Source organism: Kogia breviceps, chromosome 14 (assembly GCF_026419965.1).
Source record: "Kogia breviceps isolate mKogBre1 chromosome 14, mKogBre1 haplotype 1, whole genome shotgun sequence".
In the NCBI taxonomy this organism is placed as follows: Eukaryota; Metazoa; Chordata; class Mammalia; order Artiodactyla; family Physeteridae; genus Kogia; species Kogia breviceps.
Window position 1 is genome coordinate 61,960,722 of NC_081323.1, and position 19,023 is coordinate 61,979,744.

Below are 19,023 nucleotides of genomic sequence, written 5' to 3' on the forward strand. Positions count from 1 at the left end.
TACAGTACTAAATTACAATAAGTCACAGTTGCAATTCTCTATTGCTGAGTAACAAACTACCTTAAAATTCAGGGGCTTAAAACAACTACAGTCATTCAGTTTGCTCACAGATCTATAATTTGCCTAGGGCTCAGTGGGAATAGCTCATCTCTGCTCCACATGGTACCAGCTGGGGACTAGAGGATCAGCTGGGGGCTGTGGGCCCAGGGCCTTGGTTTCTCTCAGTCGGTGTCTCCATGGCTGCTTGGGCTTCCTCACAGCATGGCGGATAGGTTCCAAGAGCATTTTTATGACCTTGCTTAGAAATCATACAGGATCGCCTCCACTGTACTCTGTTGGTCTAGGCAATCACAGAGGCCCACCCAGGTTCAAGGAGAAGGGACACAAACACTACCATGTGATGGGAGGAGGGTCAAGGTCACACTGTAAGAAGAGCACATAGCAGGGGAGCTGTTGCTGTGGCCAACTTTAGAAAGTATAGTCCACAAGAAAATATGTTTCAGTGCCCCTCGGGTCCTTTCTGTTACATCAAGGAGAAGGTCTCAGATTGGTACTAGTTTGTCTTAGAACTTCTCTAACTCCTGGGACTCCCTTTTTATCAAAAGAGCAGGCTTTAGGCTATAATTTAATAAAAAGATCTTTTCAATCTATTTTCATGGTCACCTTATTTATTGTAAGTAATTCTGCTTTTCCATTCATGGTAATGATAGGAAGTTAACTTTTAAAATAAATTTATTTTAGTAAAACATGAGTGCTTTCAAGAGAAAAATTAAGGACAGGTTCTACTTTGCTGCTCTAGATTTACTCTCACATGAGCATATGAATAAGGAGGTTCCCTTGTCTATTGTAGCAAAAGTTTGTAAACAACCTGAATGGCCATCAGCTGGGGAGCTGTGAAATCACTTAGAGTCATGACTGCAGTGGGAGAGAATGCAGCTATGAAAAATAGTGAGGCGCGTCCCTAGGTGCTGATGTATCACCAAGACGCGGGCTTCAGTGGTAAAAGCAAAAGGTGTATGTGGCATCTGTGAAAGACAAGGCAGGGGGTGGGACGTACAGCTACATGTACACTTGGAAATGCAAAGTGGATAATTAACAAGACATCAGTAGTTGTTGCCTCTGCAGAAGAGGACTGGGGAGATTTACCATCCACTATAAAAAATTCCACATTTTTTTTTTTTTTTGAAAATTGACCCGTTTCGATCTCTTAAAAGCAAAAACACGACACAACATCAGTTTTGTTTTTTTGTTTCGTTTTCTTTTGTTTTGCCGTCTACAATTCAGTTATATCTAAATTCTAAGACCAAACAGAGTCCCCTGCCCAGAAGCAAAGAAAAAATTCCACACCTTTTAAAATAGGAACATGCGAATGTGTTATCTATTCAAAGAGATTGATAAGCTTAATGTCTTCAAATAGAATAAAGTGACAAATTCCCCTTTTCAAATAAATGAACCGAAAGGCAGTGCCTAAGGGTAGGAGGAACACATCACCTCTCCCTGGAGGGAGGTTCCTTCTGGTCCTGGGGTGCAGTGGAGACGTCTGTCATCCCACGTGCTCTGCCCCTAGGGCCCAGTCCCTCCCCACATGGAGACTTGGTCTCCATTATGATTTACGGTCCAGAGCCCCAGCATCCCTGCCGGCCCCCAAGCCCCTTGGGGCAGTGCCAAGCCTCATTCTTCACGGTCTGGTTCCCTAATACAGGATCTAACACCCACACGTTTGTTGAACTGGATGCCAGAGCTCTCCAGCTCACACATCTGGCCAGTTTGGAAACGTGCACACCTGTGTACCAAGAGGCACTGCCAGTTCCTTGCCGTTGCCCTGATCTCAATGATGGTCACTGCACTTCGGGATCAGGGAGAGCCGGCCAGCCGACAGCTGGGCCTGGTGCTGCTTCCCAACCCTGGCTGGGCCCCAGAAGGACCTGAGGCCCTTTGCGTAGGAGAGTCACTTTTCCTTTTATTTAAGTACACAAACTACATACCTCTTGGGAAAATCAGAACACTGCATATAAATTAAAACGACCTTGACCCCTCACCCGCAGTCCCACCTCCTCCCCTCCAAAGAGGTAATCACTCTGCACCCTGCCAGACATTTTCTTAAATTTTTCTTTTACACACACGTACTTGAGTCCATAGAAAATATACAGTGTCCTTTTGTGTGGTTAGATTTTATACAAATTGTGTCAGACTGCATGTGTCATGCTGCAACTTTTTCCACTCAGCAGTACGTTCTTGAGACTAAACCTTGTTGAAACATCTAGAGATCTCATTCCTTCCTTGTTTTTGCCATATGTTTTCACACCAAATAAACATACTTTTTTTAAAAAAACTTTCCCTTCTCACTGGACATGTGGGTCATTACAGACCCAAATCCCACTGTCAACATCCTTGTTCCTGTCTCTCGGCCCATGCGTATGTCTTCCTGGGAACATACCAATTGCCGGGTCATAGTGTGAAACTTTCAGTTTTTATAAATAATGCTGAGTTGCCCTTCAAAATGGCTACATTAATTAATTCTACAAGCAGCGTTTGAGAATGTCAGTTGTTCTGTGGCCTCCCCAATACCTGATGTTATCAGACATTTTTATTTTTGCCAGTCGGGTGGGATCCTGTCCTCCTTTGTCTCCTGATTTAGCATGAGGGGGAGCGCCTGTGTGTGTGTTCATTCTCTTGTCTGTGAATGGCCTGTGGAGTTCTCCATATTTTCTCCTTTATTCATCTTTTGCCTTTAAAAGGTGTTTTGCAAATATTTCCCCCAGTCTGTTTATGAGCTCGTTTGTTATCCATGAGGTAGGTTTTAATTTTGCGGTAGTCAGTTTATCAACCTTACACTTATTTATTCATATGTAATGGATCCTCATTTCTTTTTTAGAGACATCCTTCCCTGAGGTCATATGGATAGTCTGATAAATTTCTGTCAATTTAAAAACGAAAGCCCTCGGCCCCACCCCTTTTGAAGTGAAGTTGGTGGGGGAAGGACGCAGGAGACCCAGGTGGGCCGAGAGATTTGAGCAGCGCCAGTGTAGGGGTGGCCCGTCACCTGCACTGGCGTCCCCCCCGACCGCAGACCAATGCTGAGAGGCCGCCACACACCCCGACATAGTCGTCCGCTTCTGAGTCCTCCCCACAAGCCTGCATCCCTCCCTCCCGGTACCTGGGTACCTGGCACGCCTCCCCCCCCGGCTCAGAGTGAAATCCACAGGCACCTGCTGGCAGGCAGCAGGTGAAGGACTTGGACCGTGGGCAGAGCTGGGTCCCGTTCCGCAGCTCTCTCCCCTGGGTCCCCCTCCGACGGGAACGCTCACAGCCAGTGTGTGGAGCAGCCAAGGGGAGATCCGAGTCGGTGAAGGCGTTTCCTGAGATGCCGCCCCCGGGGCCCGCAGATGTCACCGCAGCCAGACTCCCTTGATCTCTCTGCAGGATGCCCACATGCCCTTCTGTTTAGTCCACGGAAGCCGCTTCATTTCTCCTTAACTGCCCCCACAACTTCTGAAAAGCCAGGGGCTCCCTCCCTCTCAGAGCCATCCTGTCTCACTGGTGACGGTTGCCTCTTAGTTTTCTTATGAAATCTCTCACGGGCTTTGATGTCTCAATTGCATTTCTGAAAGAAGTTGTTCCACTTTGGGGTTTTGTCCTTCCTTTTTTGTTCTTTGTGACAGAGGTGGTAGGTCTCTTTTCCCCCCTGAAGCCCCTAAGGCCCCCGGGCTTTGTAAGGGGGTTGCCTGCCGACAGACCCCACTGACACCAATGCCCTGGCTGTGCCCGCTTTCCCGGCTCTCACCCGCATATGAACCTCTTCCGTGAATATGGAGAAAGAAGAGCCAGGTTGTTCTGTTGAGGGGGGAAGGGAAGGGAGAGAGAAAGAGAAAGGAAAAAAGGAAAGAAAAGGCGTCCTTTATGAGTTTAGTTTTCTCTTTTCAAAAAGTAAAAGATTATAATGGGGAACATCTGTTTTAAGTATTGAGTAAAGAAAATAAACTCTACCTACCACAAAGAAAATGTTTGTAAGAAAGAGTGTGAGGGCTTCCATTTCTGATAATACAGAAGACTAGTGTCTTCCACGTGGAAATAGAAATTCTGGATACAGTCATTTTTAGAACTCTTCCTAAATACTTGGCTGGACCCTTGGGAAAGGGAGGAAGTTTCTTGCCCTCAATAAGAGAATGTGCAGTCCAGACGGTTGAGCCTGTCTGGTGCTGGTGTTTGCCATGGAGTATCTGGCTGTGCCAGGTGGTCATATACTGGGGAGGAAAGACAGAAACACAAGGTCTTTCTAAGCTGAGAGGCTAGACCGGAAGGCATCTCATGAAGCTAGGATCTCGGACGGATTATGCTCTCAGAGGGTTAAACTGAGGTAGTGTGGGAGGTGGGGAGAGGGGGAAGGAGGAGGGAGGGGAAAAGAAGATGGCAGAGGAGAAATGTACCTATCATCCCTTAGATCTAAATGAAAAGTAAAGATGGAGAGAAGGGGTGTGTGGCAAAACCTTGGCAAAATACCTGAGCCCAAGGAGTTTTTGTTGTTGTTTGTTTATAAATTTATTTATTTTATTTATTTATCTTTGGCTGCGTTGGGCCTTTGTTTCCACACGTGGGCTTTTTCTAGTTGCATCTTCACTGCGATGTGCGGGCTTCTCATTGCAATGGCTTCTCTTGTTACCGAGCACGGGGTCCAGGCGCGCGGGCTTCAGTAGTTGTGGCACGCGGGTTCAGTAGTTGTGGCTCGTGGGCTCCAGATCACAGGCTCAGTAGCTGTGGCGCACGGGCTCAGTTGCTCTGTGGCATGTGGGATCTTCCCAGACCAGGGCTCAAACCCGTGTCCCCTGCATTGGCAGGTGGATTCTTAACCACTGCGCCACCAGGGAAGCCCCTGAGCCCAACTTTCTCACATGTGCTTGGGGCCAGAATTGTTACTATCTTTGTTACCTTTCCCTGCAACCCGCCACCAATAAAATGAAGCCAAATATTAGGCCACAGAATGTATTGGGGTGATGAAAGTGTTCTACAACTGGAGTGTCACAGTGCACAGCTATAAATTTACTAAAACTCAAACTGTACACTTAAAATGGGAGAATTTTATGGTATATAAATTATCCCTCAATAAAGCTGTTTACGAAAAAAAAAAATAACCCTGATTCTTCTAATCAGGACTGTCTTTTAATGTTTCAGTATATTTCTCTGTGCTTGTATTTCTTTGTAGGGATACTTTTTTTTTAAACATATCAACATCATAGTTATAAAGTTTTTATCACCTTGTTCATTTAAAATTCTTTTCCAATGCCATTGCAGTTATTTGTAAATAGGATTTTTTACTTGGGTCTTTAATACGTATTTTAGAAGTACATGTTGAATACTTTCTCATTTTAAAATAATTTCAAGCAATGCAGTGGTATAGAGGGCAAAAATTAAAGTTCTCCTGTTGATACCACACACACACACACACACACACACACACACACACACACACACACACACACACACACACACACACACACACTCCCGCCCACCCCAGTTCTCACTTCCCTCCCCATAGGTAACCACAGTTCACAGTTTGGTTAAACATAATTTTTAAATGGGTATATAATTTTCCATATGATGGGAAAAAAATCATACTCAAGTGGTTCCCCTACTTGGGGGCATTTAGGTTGTTTCCTGGTTCAGCTGTTTCTTTTAAAACATGTTACAGAGGGTTTCACTGGAGGGAACTCAAAGCAGACTGTAGATTTAATGGCCCTGTATTACTCTGGTGATTTCAAAGCCATCAAGGACAGGCACTAAATTAGACCTCAAATCTGGGAGTAACTTCCAACTAAGAGAAGGGACCAGGCATAAGCTGAGGACCCCCTGCTAAATGCTTTACCTACCTGTTCTCATTTTAAGGCATCAGACATCTCAAGATAGGGGACATTATTCCCATTTTACAGGTGGGAAACTGTGGTTTAGAGAGTCCAAGTGCCTTGCCCCAGATCGCGCATCATCTAGTGTAGAGCTCGGCTCTAAGTCGTCAGACACCAAACTGAGGTCTTGGTGATGCCGTAACCGAGCGAGGGGCTCTTCCTTTCCTGTCTTCACTTAATCTAGGTGAACACCATCACAGGTGTAAACCACCAACGCCTGCAGGGAAGCACTGAAATGTTACTGGGATTCCAGATTTGTTGGATATTTTTTTAGCTACAGGTGCAGTGCCTAATCCACAGCTAACATTGTTCTGATGCTTTATGTACCTTATCTGAGTTAGTCCTCACAGACAGTGCTTTGAGTGGGAGGGGCATGATCCCCATTTTTCAGATGAGGAATCTGAAGCCTAGAGAGATACAGTAAGTTGCCCAGCATGACTTGGAGGAGGGACTCAGACCCAGGTGTGTGTGACTTCCAGCCCAGGCTCCGGTGCCAAGCTGCATTGCCCGGCAGAACACAAGTCAGCTGGAGTGTGTCCATCGAGCTGGGCAGCGGGCTGTGCCTCACTATGCTCTCTGTCCCCCTCTACCACAGACAACAGCGACCTGATCGCGTGCACGGTGATCACCAAGGATGGCAGCATGCTCCAGCGGTTCCTGGCTGTCGACATTTACCAGATGAGTTTGGTGGAGCCTGACGTGTCCAGGCTGGGCTGGGGAGTGGTCAAGTTCGCAGGCCTTCTGCAGGTACGATGGCCGAGCGCTCCGGAAGCTCTTCTCGGTTGGCTGTACAAACACCCACAAAAGTGTCATCTTTACCGTCAAGTTCTAATGACGTAAGGGCCACGTGAACAGATTACCATTGACAAAAGTTAGAATACCTCACAGATAAGAGCCAAGTCCCCTTTGACCAAAACCCAATTCTGACTCCTCTCGTCTGTTATCAGATATGGTGCTTTGCCGAATACGTGTATGACTATAACTACATGTACTGTTTTTAAAAATTGTACAGCATATCGTTGGAATACATTCAATACATTGAATGTATTGTAAACTTTGCTTTTATCATTCAACAAATGTTTTGGAGAACTGACTGTGTTAGTCTCTGCAGGCTTACTGGTGGTTCTTTTAACTGCTGCCTGACCACACACCAAGGCAGAGTTAGCCAGCACCCTGTGGCTGCTTCCAGCTTTTTACCTTTACAGACGGTGCTGCCGTCAACAGAATTGTCCTGACTTCTTTGTGCACTTGGGCGGTTTCCCTAGGGCAGATACCAAGAAGTTGGGCTGTGCCTATTTCTTCTCTAGAATGATTGTTGCCACTGGTGATTTATGGCTGTTCCTGTGTCTTCCACCTCTCCAGCAGGCCTGGGCTCTAAACTGCCAAACGTCAAGCTGGAGCGTGGGTTTTCTTAATGTTTGTCTAAATGATGGGTGATTAATGCCAGCTAGTTGGTCGAATGAAGCGTGGAACCAGATGAGTTGAAAACAGCCTCCAGCTCACGCCCTCCCCCACCATCACCCCCGCCAGACCCCTGGGCCCTGACTTGCCCTGCGCTGAGTCCGTTTCCTTGCTGGGCAGTCCTGCTGGCAAGGCCTTGCCCGGGCAACCCACATCCACCTCTCCAGGGCAGCCCACTCCCCAAGAGGACCACCCACGTGTTTGAGGATGCTGTTGCAACCATTTCCCAGCCTCCTCTTTTTCAAGATCTTTCCATTTAAAAAAGGTCTTTTACAGAAGGTGTGAGAAGCAGCTATCTGAAGAACCTCTCATTTAGAAAAAGACTTCCACGTACGAGACTGTCCATTAGGTGACTTAGTGCTTCTTATTTATCTAGGTTTATGATCAATTTCCCTTAGAATTTAGTGTCAAGAAAGTGTTTTTAATCCCTCAAAGGATTAACACATGTCGTCCCTCAGACAATGAAAGCCACATAAACCTTTTCTTCTGGTTGTCTTCCAGTAGCTTCTATTCTTCAGGACATTATTATGTGCCAGCCTCTCTCTCCATCTTAAAAGCGTAATGTCTCATCTAATCCCCACTGCAACATTTTGTGCCAGATTGAATGCCCGTGAACAGTATCTGCCTTGCTTCATGAGCCTTTTCAACATTTTCCCCACCTTTCTGACTTTCATGTCTGTCTCCTGTCTCCTGCTTTTATCTCAAACCTTACTTAGTGGGAAGCAAATTCTTCGCACAGAATCCAATCTGAGGTTTTAGATTGGATTTATCCTGAGGATACTTGCTGTATGTGAGTTCTCCTCTACCTTTCACGTGTAACTTTCTTCAAACGTCTGCTAAGTGGTCCTCCCCTATTCCTTTCTCGGGGTTAGCTATCTCCTTTAGGGACCAGGAATTCGTCAGAGCCATACAAATGGGAGCTAAGGATGCCCCCTTCTTAAGAGAAGCAAGGAAAGAATTGTTACGCTGGAGGAGATCACACTGGAAAGGACTAGGAACTTGGGTTTGTTATCTCTAGTTCTCCGAAGCAAGAATTATTGGAGTTGGTTGGGCTCCCTGAGGCCCCATGAAGAGGCTGGTGTCCCGTGTGTTTACTAGCTGCCTCAAGTCCTCGCAGGGACAGAACCGGCCACCACAGCCAGCATCAGCCACTTGAGCTCTCTGTGCTTCCCACCCCGTCGCTTCCTGCCGGGCCTGGCCTGGTTTGTGCCCATCCTTGACTCTCTCAGACTTGGGGGGCTGATGTCTCCTCCAGAGCAAAAGCAAAGTTCAATCTGGGGGACCTCATTCTAGATGAGACATGAATCCACAGCTTCCGAGCAGCTACCTTCCCCCTGAACCTAACAGATACCCTTTCTTTGGCCTCCTCCCCCGGCAGGATATGCAGGTGACTGGCGTGGAGGACGACAGCCGTGCCCTGAATATCACCATCCACAAGCCTGCATCCAGCCCCCATTCCAAGCCCTTCCCCATCCTGCAGGCCACCTTCGTCTTCTCGGACCACATCCGCTGCATCATCGCCAAGCAGCGCCTGGCCAAGGGCCGCATCCAGGCAAGACGCATGAAGATGCAGAGAATAGCTGGTGAGTACAGCCCCGGCGGGCGTCCTCTCGGCAGTGGGGCAGCAGCTGCCGCAGGCCATCAGCATGGCTCTCACGGTGACCTTGAGAACCCTTGCGACTCCTCTAGAAGAGGAAACGTACGGTTCAGGAATGAGTTGTGTTTTGGTGAAAGAATGGAGAACCCTGAGTGTTTGATTTCTACAAGTCTAGGGTCGCTTGGAAGAGGCAAGCCCTCCCTCCCAGGCAAGAGGCAGCCGTCAGTGTGGGACGACGGTTCTCCCTCCTGCACACGGACATTCTCTAGCGTATGTCTGCAAAGTGCTTCGACGTTCCTCTGCCACCTCTGACCCTTAAAGCAGCCCTTGAGATGAGTAGGGCCTGTTCTGCCCATTTTACAGAAGAGTAAACTGAGGCTCGGTGACTTGCCCACAGCCACGCAGGCAGTTAGTTGGCAGAACCCAAACGCAGAACTTCCTACACGAAAGCCCATCCCTTCCTCCTCTCTGTTCCCAGCTCTCATGAGAGGCAGCCCTGCCTGGTGAGGGGCCCGTGACCCAGCACTGGATTCGGAAGTGTCGCTTCACATTGCACAGGGACTGTGGTGAATCTGTGAGGCGGCCCTACACCACCCAGTGTCACGAAGGCCACAGCTTTCTTAGAAGTGAAGGCACTGAAATGAGGGCATTCCCTTCATCAGGGTGGAAGGCACAGCGGCCTCCTCAGGGAAAAGGCGTTCTATCAACTCCTAAAATCACAAACAGCCTTTCACAAGAAACCAGTGCCTTTCAGCTCAAGCACCAATGGTCATTCTGGTGTGGTCACTGGGAGGCTTTCCAGTCCACTGAGAGAGAAGGGGAGCGTTCTCGAAGGGTCACCTAAAAAGAAACACTTGGAGGGCAGGGTTTCTGGATATCGCGAACTCAGTCATTTCCTGCACGTGCCCCGTTGATTTGCACAGGCCTGCATCCCATATAGTCCTCATCTTATTTCTCACTTAGCTGAAACTTGGCCTCCAAAATCATTACAGAAGCATTTTGTAATGTGCAAAGTGACTTAAATCATTCAGTCCTTTCTCTTAAGATTTATTTCCAGAGGGTTGTTTTTTTTTTTTAATGTAAAGCAGTTTCTCACAGCTGGCATGAAGGCTAAATATTTCATTTGAAAATTGAGAATTATGCCGTAAAGTGGCTGTTAGAACTAACACCTTGGGTATTTCTCAAATTGATTTTTAAAAGCCCCTCCAAATTGCTGTATCGTGAGATTTCTGCATGGAAGAGAGGACAGCGACAGAGACACACACACTCATAAGTACACAGGCACACGTGCGTGTAAGTTCTCTCTCACACACTCTTCCCCCACACGCATAGATTTGAACTTTCACGGCAGAATTGGCCCCGTTTGTTTTGGGGTCTGAAAGTGTACCCAGGGCTAAGCCTTGGTAGGGTCTTTTGTGTATGGAAGCCAAGAATCCGAGGTGAATATAGACCTGGCATTCATCTCCGAACCACTCCCTGGGCACTGCTTGTTTTATGAGCCTCAGGTGGGACCTTTGGTGTCACACTGGTCTCCCCCGCTTGAGGCTGCTGGCTGCCTGCTTGGTATTGTCTGAGGGACGTGCCGGGCAGGGCTGTGGCCACACCTGCTACAGCCATGCCACCCAAAGTCTCGTCACCTACACTCCCATCCCACGCACGTGCTGAGCTTGAACCACGGGTTTGTTTGAACGTAGCCCTCCTGGACCTCCCGATCCAGCCGACAACTGAAGTTCTGGGGTTTGGTCTCAGCTCATCTTCCACCCAGCACCTGCCTTTCCGCTTCTACGACCAGTGCCGCCGGGGCAGCAGCGACCCCACAGTACAGCGCTCTGTGTTCGCATCGGTGGACAAGGTGCCAGGTAAGCCGGCCCCCACCCTGTGCCACCTCCTGTCCCCTCCAGGGAGCGGGAGAGGGGTGGTTCCAGGACCTTCTCTGTCTTGAGCCTGTGTAGGCTTTCCTTCCCCTCTCAGAAACCCCGTTTCTTAGAACTTATCAAAGTGCAGCACGAGATTAAACACAAGCCCCAGAAAGAAATCTTGGCTTTCTCTTTGGTGTTCTGCCTCCGGGGTTTGGTTTTCCAGAGATTTGTTTGAAGGTGTGGAAGAACTTCTCAGAATTAAACTACAAATTTCTTGGAAATACTTTAGATTATTAGTAACAAGGTTGTGGGAGAGTCATTTCCTCCATGTAGGATGACTAGAAAGAGCTAATGTGTGCAGTTCCTGTTTAAGCCCCTGAAGAATTAAGACTTAAGAAGAAGGTCCTGCTACCCCCGGGGCGGCTGCCACTCTCTTCTTTCTGGGAGCCTCTCTTCCCACTTCCCCGAAGCGCATCTCTAACTTTCCTCCCTGCCTCTCCAAAAGAGAAGCATGAATAGAAAGTTCAAGGTCGCCTGGTGAAGCTGAAAGTACTGGTTCTCCAGAAGGGCTGGCAGGCTCCCCCTTCCTGTTCTGACACGTCTGCTTTAAGTAAATCCATATGCATCCCAACCCCTCGAAAGAGAACCTTGCCCTTGGTTACAAAACTTCAGAAAACTGGCCAAGCTGTCCCCTGAAACTTCACTTCTCTGCAGTTAGGACTTCGAACCTCAATTGCAAATGTGGCAAAATGTTTTCAAAAGCAGTTACCCATTTAAGAACAAAATCCAGTGAAAAGAACCTGACCCAAACCAGGATCCCTGTTTCCCCTCCACCCCATGATTCATTCTGATTTCATTGTTTGATTTGATTAATTCATTTCAGAAATATAGTATATACTATAAGCATATGATTTCTTTAAACCCAAAGAGGACACGATAAAATGAAAAATAAGACTACTTGGCCCTAGAAGTGACCATGGTTAACAGTTTCTTGCATTTCCTTCCAGAAGTGTTTTGCTTGTCTGTTTTTACACCCGGGGTTATCCCATATGTGTGATTCTACATCTTGCTGTTTTCCTTTATTGACAAGTCAGTGTTACGCGCAAGCACATGTAAATTGACCTAACGCTCATTCACTGTCGTGTGGTATTTTATCATATGGATGGAACAAAAAAGTCTTTTATAACATTGTGTACTGATGGACATTTGAGTCGTTTCCAGCGTCTTGCTCTTCCATTGTCAAAGTGAACCTCCTCGGGGTATCTTTGTGTAAGTGTGCAAATCTCATGTGTCTATGGGATAAATTGCCAGCGGTGGATCTGCCGAGTCAAAGGGGAGGTTTTTTCATCTTACTATATGTAGTCCCAACACGCACTCTGGAAAAAGTGTGCCAGTTCACGCTGCCACCCACTGCCTGTAACTGCTTTTCATTCTTAAATCCAACCTTAGGCTACAAGACTGATCGTAGCCCTGCCTCTGTTTTCAGCCATGCAGTATGAGATGATTCTGCCTGCTCGGGGGTCTGGAGGCATCTTTGTTAAAAATTCTCCAGGTTGCTTTCTGCCCTGTAGCGATGGTTGCTAAGTAAATATAAATGATGACCATGAGTGTAGGTTAACTAAATACACACTGGCCTGGGAAGAAATCATTTCTTTCTTCCTTTTTTTTTTTTTTTTTTTTTTTTAAACAGACAGTTGTAATTTTATTATAACATTTGTATAAGCACCGCTTCATAATATTTTAAATTGAAATATAATTGACATTTAAGATTATATTACTTAAGAAATCAGTTCTTTAGGGTCATCAGGGCTTCTCTGAGCTCAGGAACTAATGGGTTAAGGAGAAAAGCTTGGTCCTTATTTCCGCTCCCCCATCTTTGGAACAAGGCAAGTGTAAATTAATAAACAGAGCCGGATGTCACGTTCTTCGGCCTCTGCATAGCCACCCCTCTGTTTGCAGAAGGCTTTGCAATTACTTACTTCTCCCATCCCGCCTGGGCTCCAGAAGAGTGAGGTTATCCAGTGCTGGGGGTGTCGCCCTGCCGACAGTGGCCCGGGCCTGCTGCCTCACCGGTGGGGGTGGGGGGAAGGGGGGCACAGCTGGAAGGCCCAGCGTCTTCTTGCTGGTCCCAGGGTCGGGAATACATGACGCTGGGCCTGTTGGGACTGTGGAAGTCAAAGGCGGCGCCTGAACGCAGCCCTCCAGCCCCTGGAGGTGGGGATGTTCTCTCAGCTGTGCCCCCGAGGGCGGCTGACCTGGGGCCTTGGGTGAAGAGGCCTCGCTGCCCCTCTGTCCTCGCCTGGGCCAGAGATGTGACCTGAAGAGTGAGCCTTAGCATGACTCGACAGAGGGAAGGGAATCCACCACCACCACCACCACCCCGCTCCCCTCCAGCTGCTAGCTCAGATTTGGCCCCACAGATGCCCAGAATCTTGAGGTCATCCTTCGTTTTCCCTTTGCTCTCCCACACCCACAGGGCTGCTCTGCCTCCAGAACACACCCCACCGTCTTCCCCCGCCACCAGCATCTCTTCCTAGATCGTGGCGGCGGCATCAGCGGCATTCCCTGGCTTCCAGCCTCATTCCTTCCCTTCCATGCAGCCACAGGCATCTTTCTAGAACATAAGTTAGATCACATCATGCCCCTGCCTGTAGCCCTCCAGTAAGCTTCCCGTCGCGCCCGAAACAAAATCCAGATCTCTCGCTCTGACCTTGTGTGATCATTGTGGGATGGGGCCCAGCCGGCCTCTCAGACGCAGCCCCCCCGCCCCCCGCCTTCATGCTGTCCCCTGCCAGTGCTTCTCAAGGTTTTGGCCTCAGCATTCCTTCTTCTTCTTCTTTTTTTTTTTTTTTTTTTTGGCCACACGGCATGTGGGATCTTAATTCCCCCACCAGGGATGGAACCCACGCCCCCTGCAGTGGAAGCTCGGAGTCCTAACCACTGGACTGCCAGGGAAGTCCCAGGACCCTTCATACTCTTTGAAAGGTATGGAGGAATTCACAGAGCTTCAGTTTGTATGGATTATGTTTATTGATATTTCAGGTATTAGAAATTAAAACTGAGAAATACTTTATTTATTTATTCGTTTAAAAAATAATAACCAGGGCTTCCCTGGTGGCGCAGTGGTTGAGAATCCGCCTGCCGATGCAGGGGACGCGGGTTCGTGCCCCGGTCCGGGAAGATCCCACATGCCGCGGAGCGGCTGGGCCCGTGAGCCATGGCCGCTGAGCCTGCGCGTCCGGAGCCTGTGCTGCGCAGTGGGAGAGGCCACAACAGTGAGAGGCCCGCGTACCACAAAAAAAAAAATAATAATAATAATAATAACCCATCCTATGTAAACATAAATAACATAGTTCTTTATGAACAATAACTGTTTTCCAAAACAAAAAAAAATTAATATTTTATATTTTTGCAAGTCTCTTTAATATCTGGCTTAATAGAAGACAGCTGAATTCTCGTATCTGCTTCTGCTTTCAACCTGTTGTGAGAGCGTGGGCTCTGGAAAACTCTGTGTACTCCTGGGAGAATGAGTGTAAAAGGAAAATGCCGACATTATTTTCATGAAAGTTCTGACCCTGGGACGCCCCGCAGCGATCCCCAGACCATGCTTTGAGAACCACTTCCCTAAGTCACTGTGCTCTCTCCTGCCCTAGGGCATTTGCATTGAATGTTCTTCACCAGATCTGTGTGTGGCTACTTCCTGCCAATCACTCAGGCTTCAGTCTGCATGCCACCTGCTCAGAGAGGCCTTTCCTGATCCCCACCTCCACCCCCAGCCCCCCCCCCCCCCCGCATCACATTAGCCTGGTTTGTGTTCTCCGTGGCCCTGGGGCTCCATACCTGGCTGACGTATTTGTGTACCTTCCTCCCCCATGGAGAGGGTCACTTCCACGGGCACCTGGAGTGTCCCCTTCACCGCTGTACCGCAGCGCCTAGCACGGTACCTTCATTCAATCTTCACTGAGTAAGGAGTGAGGCTTTGTTCTTATTCTCCGCACAGCCTCAGAGCAGATCCCGCCAGATGCCTTCTCCCTGTGCAGACACCAGGGAGACAAGCAATTCCCGCAGGGGCCCCAGACGTTGGGTGGTTTAGGCTGCAGCACTTTGACAAGGGAACATGCGGGAGCGGCGGCCCCCAGATCTTCAGCAGCATTCCTTGGCTTAACTCCTGTCACCAAAGTGAGATGTGTGTCCTTGGCACCTGGGTGATAAGACTTGGGTTGGTTGCACGTCAGTTTCACTGCTCTCACCTTACTCAGAGTTTGCTGGAGGGGTCATTGGAAGCCTGGCCCAGGTTGGCCTCCGATGCTGTGGCACCCATAGCCGCCATCCGGGTACTGCTCTGTGTCCCTTGCCATAGGCCACACTGTTGCAACATCCCAGGCCGGGTGGGATCCTTGCTCCTGCCTGGGAACAGTTCACAGGGGAAGAAACAGTGCTGGCCACCTGCCTCTGGGAGACTGCGGGAAGAGGCAGCTCTACTGTGACACATCTTCCAGTTTTATCTGCAGGTCCAGGTAATTGTCACAGAGCCATTTGTCTCCCCCTTTCCAAGCTATACATATACATGATTATATTGGATGAAAATATACCTTTCATTTCCTTGAAAGAGATATTAAAGTAGAATATAAATCAGGACTAATAGGCAACTAGTCACTTTGGTATATTTTTCTTCTTCCATTTGGCTTGGAAAGAAACCACAAATTTTGTTTATTGGCCGGCTTTATGTTTATGGCTCTCGCCCCCATAGAATGTTCAGCTCCACGAGGGCAGAGGCCAGTGTGCGCATGGCCGGGGAGGGAGAGGTCGGCAGTGACCGGCGTGTCTGGCAGGCAGGCGCAGCCGGGTCTAGAGTCCGCCTTTGAGGTGCGGTGCTCCATGGTTGGTGCCCTCGAGGATCCGTTCCACTGACCCACGGTGACAGCTGATTGCCAGAATCTGCCAAGGCAGGGCGGGCTGTTGAAAACTAGCCCACAGTGCAGTCTTCCCATGAACACCCGTGGACCAGCAGACCCCAGAGCAGAGGCTGTTCCCGGAAGTAACCCTGGGCATCAGGGGGCAGTGGGCTCCAGTCCACGGGCCGGGGCTCTGGCCTCCCTGACCCCTTCTGGGCTCCTTCTGGCCCAGAGGCTGCTCACAGGCGTTCACCTGGGGGTGGGAGGGCTGGTGACAGAACACCACCGTCCCTCTGGCTCGGGTCCTATCCAGGCCCTTCCTAATTCTTACGCAAACAGAAGGGCTCTAGGAACCCAGCGTGTTATGGGGATTGGAGTGGGACAGCCAAGCAGGTTGATACCCACTGGCCCTCACTGACGGGGGCTCAGCGACATGTTTAAAAACGTGACCCTTCCCCAGCTGAGGACAATCAGCTGCCCCCTCCAGCCTTTTAGCTCCAGTGAAGGGACGGTCTGCCTCTTTCACTGCCCTCTACCCTGTTTAGGATAGTCCTGTTGCAGTCTGGCCCCTGCCCCCTTTCCACAATCAGCTCCTCTCTCTTCTCTGCCCTGGGCTCTCTTTGCAGATAATAAAACAACCCAGCATTTCAGCCCCGCTGGCTTTCTGTCTGCACCTCGTGAGGGCCAGGCGCGTCCTATTCAGGACCTCTGTCCTCGTGCTGCCCTCTGGCTGGAGCCTGAAACCCTCTGTGAGGCTGGTGCCTTCTCAGCGTTCAGGGCTCTGCTCACGTTCCTCTTCAGAGGCCTCCCCAGGGGCCCCACCCGCCCCAATCCCCCTCTGTGCAGCAGCTGGGTTTTAGTTTTTCAGTGGAGGTGGAATTCATACAGCGTGAGGTTAACCATTTGACGGTATACAACTCAGTGGCATTTAGTACCTTAACAGTCTTGTGCCCCCATCCCCTCTACTAGTTCCAAAACATTTCCCTCGGCCCCAATCAACCCTGTACCCACTAAGCCGTCACTCCCCACCCCCTCTCCCCGCAGGCTTCTGGCACTCACTCATCCACTCTGTCTCTGGATTTATCTCTTCTGGATATTTCATACAAACCCTACAATGTGTGACCTTTTGTTTCTGGCTTCTTTAACTTAGCATAATGTTTTGGAGGTTCATCCACATTGTGACATATGTCAGAGCTTCATCCCTTTTCATGGCCGAATAACAGCCCATTGTGTGGACAGACCTCCTTTGATTTATCCATTCTTGCACCTGTTGGTGGCCATGGGGGTTGTCTCCACCTTTTAGCCAATGTGAATGGTGCTGCTGTGAGTGTGTGTGTGTGTGAGTTTTTGTTTGAACACCAGTGTTCAGCCTTTGGGGCCATCTACCTAGGAGTGGAATTGCTGGGTCAATAGGAATTTAACTTTTCGAGGAGCTGCTTTCCCCCAGTCTTCAGAGCCCTCACCTTTCACCGAAGTTGCCCACTTGTCCTCTCGTCTGCATCACTGCCCTGCACTAGGATAGAAGGTTCTGGGGCCCTGTTCATCCTGCCCTCGATGGCTGACACTTCATGAGCGAGCAGGTGCTCAGTGACTGTCGAAGGCGGGTGGGGACGTGGATTGGTAGCTGGAGGCTCGGACGGGTGAATTGTTCCCAGCAGACTGTGACTTGCCTCGCTCGTACCTGGTTCTGGCTCCGTCCCCAGTGGGTAGGGGCTCGGGGTGCCAGTGGGAGAGTCAGCTTCCCTCACTTCTTATCCCACTGGATTCAGGGCGCCATCTGTCTCTGGGCAAACATCGGAATCACTGAGCACGAGGGTGAGTGCTGTGCTTTCCATAGGTGTGATCTTGTCAAAGGCAAACAAAGCGGCCTTATCAGTCACTGACCCAGAACACTAAATAGTTCTGTGGAAAGGCAGTGTGGTTCCAGAGGCAGCCTTTGGCAGCTGAGTAACTGAGGAAGAATGCAAGATTACAGTGTTCGGGGAGCCAGCCCATCTGACCACAAAGCCTCGACTGACATCCGGAAAAAAAAGAAAAAGAAAGGGAGAAAAAAAAAATCAATGTTTAATTCATAGACCTCAGTTCTGACTTCCCCCCTGGGGAGAACATACTAGGTGCTAATGTCATCTCATGGCAGTGTTCTCCAGAAACTAATTTTTTAGGCCTGTTATTTTTCTTGTTTCTGATTATAAAACTGGAGCCAGCTCTCTCCTACCAGCTCACCCAAGGGGAATAAATACCCTTTCTGGAGTCACATGAGAAGGAGAGCCCTCCCCCCCCACCTCCCTCCAGTCTCCCTAGTCCCATGTTAACCCGTCCCAGCCACCAGCTCCCTGGTCAGAGCCTCTGGCCACTGGGTTGGTGAGTTACAGAAACTTGACTCTGACTCCAAGGCCTTTTTTTTTTTTTTTTTTTTTTTAAAGCAAAATATATAGAGCTGCTAAGCATTTTTTGCAGGGTTCTCATTTGATCTGCCTCAGAAGGAAGTTTTTACCATTTTCCTCTTCTACATACGAGGAAGCCACCCACCCAAGGTCACATACACCCGATATCCGTCCGCAGCAAGGCTTTGAACGCAGCCCTGCCCAGGTCACACCCTGAGCCCCCACTGCCACCACTGCGAGTCCCTTTCATTCCTGACTCAGTTCTGATGCTCCCGAAGTGACTTCTCCCAACCTGAGGCCTCAGTGGTATCGGGCAAAATCACATTGCTGGCTCCAACGCTCAGCACGTTTCAGACAGAAAAGTCATCTATTTCTGGAAGTGTGGGGTACAGTTTGACTGGAAGAATTAACTGTGCCGGGCACTTTGTATACATTAATTCTATCCTCCACACAGTTCTGGAAGAGAGTATCACTTGCTCTGCTGTACAGATAGGAAACTGAGGCTCAGACCAAGCCCACAGAGCTCCCACGGGTGGCCGAGATCCCTACCTCCACTTCCTGCCTCTGAAGACCATTTGCTTCAAGGGTGGCTTGGTGATGGCTGAGCAGCTCCACCTGATGGCTCTGCCACGTGAGAGATTCGTAGGACAGAACCTCAGGAGAGAGGGGACTCTTGGGTGGCCCTGGCCCAGGCAGAGCGCTCCCCATCCCTGTCTTCTGTGTGACACACCTGCTCCCGAGTCCTCCCGCTCCAAGCCCGCCTCCACTGGATCAGGGACAGACCTGCAAAGCTGTGATGCAGAAAGACACTCTTCTCCCAGAGCCGCTGCTTCCAAACCAGGCTAGGGGTCAGGGTCACTCAAAGGCCATCCTAGTACAAATTTGTTCCTGGTCTTTCACGAACAAAAAGCAGAAACGAGATTTCAGAAT

The 19,023-nt window shown here is 49.2% G+C and overlaps 1 protein-coding gene across 10 annotated transcripts in view; it reads left to right on the plus strand.

The window, feature by feature from the left end:
- CLEC16A (C-type lectin domain containing 16A) overlaps positions 1-19,023 on the plus strand; it is a 210,485-nt gene that overhangs the window by 148,174 nt on the left and 43,288 nt on the right. For all 10 annotated transcript variants that reach the window (XR_010836636.1, XM_059036137.2, XM_059036134.2 and 7 more), the window contains 3 exons: positions 6,493-6,644; positions 8,737-8,941; positions 10,650-10,814. Coding sequence is in view for 9 of the 10 variants with exons in the window: in XM_059036137.2 (XP_058892120.1) it covers positions 6,493-6,644; positions 8,737-8,941; positions 10,650-10,814 (522 nt within the window). In the remaining variant the exon portion in view is untranslated. The remainder of the gene's footprint in view (positions 1-6,492; positions 6,645-8,736; positions 8,942-10,649; positions 10,815-19,023) is intronic.